At 38.8% G+C, this 480-nt stretch overlaps 1 protein-coding gene across 4 annotated transcripts in view; it reads left to right on the top strand.

The window, feature by feature from the left end:
• LOC119591338 (ATP-dependent RNA helicase DDX42-like) overlaps positions 1 to 480 on the top strand; it is a 10,115-nt gene that overhangs the window by 6,899 nt on the left and 2,736 nt on the right. For all 4 annotated transcript variants that reach the window (XM_037940069.1, XM_037940071.1, XM_037940070.1 and 1 more), the window contains exon 9: positions 131 to 477. In XM_037940069.1, the coding sequence (XP_037795997.1) occupies positions 131 to 477 (347 nt within the window). The remainder of the gene's footprint in view (positions 1 to 130; positions 478 to 480) is intronic.

Here is a 480-nt window from a genome sequence, read left to right as displayed (position 1 = left end):
GAAAGCCATGCTTAGCAATTGTGTTCTCCCCTTTTAAGTTATTTGTAGAGTCATGCTTTCCATTGTTTTCCATGCAAATAGTACTCCTTTGATATCCTTTCACACTTTCACTTACTCGTTCTTTCAACAGATTGTGAAGATCATGAACACAGGTGGCCATAAATGGAATTGGCTAAACAAGAGACTCGTTGAATTCATGTCTGCAGGTTCAGTTCTTATATTTGTTACGAAAAAAGCTAATGCAGAAGAACTTTGCAAAAATCTGGTTACTAAAGAGTTTGAAGCTCTTCTCCTACATGGTGACATGACACAGTTTGAAAGGAATGATGTGATTACTGCATTCAAGAAAAAGGACAAGCCCATATTGGTAGCTACTGATGTAGCTGCCAGAGGTCTCGATATTCCTCATATTAAAACAGTTATAAATTTTGATGTGGCCCGGGACATTGATACCCACACACACAGGATTGGACGAACAGG

The sequence above is a fragment of the Penaeus monodon genome, chromosome 28 (genome assembly GCF_015228065.2).
Source record: "Penaeus monodon isolate SGIC_2016 chromosome 28, NSTDA_Pmon_1, whole genome shotgun sequence".
NCBI classification, from domain to species: domain Eukaryota; kingdom Metazoa; phylum Arthropoda; class Malacostraca; order Decapoda; family Penaeidae; genus Penaeus; species Penaeus monodon.
Note: the sequence above shows the minus strand (reverse complement) of the source record. Positions and strands in the feature narration are given on the sequence as shown.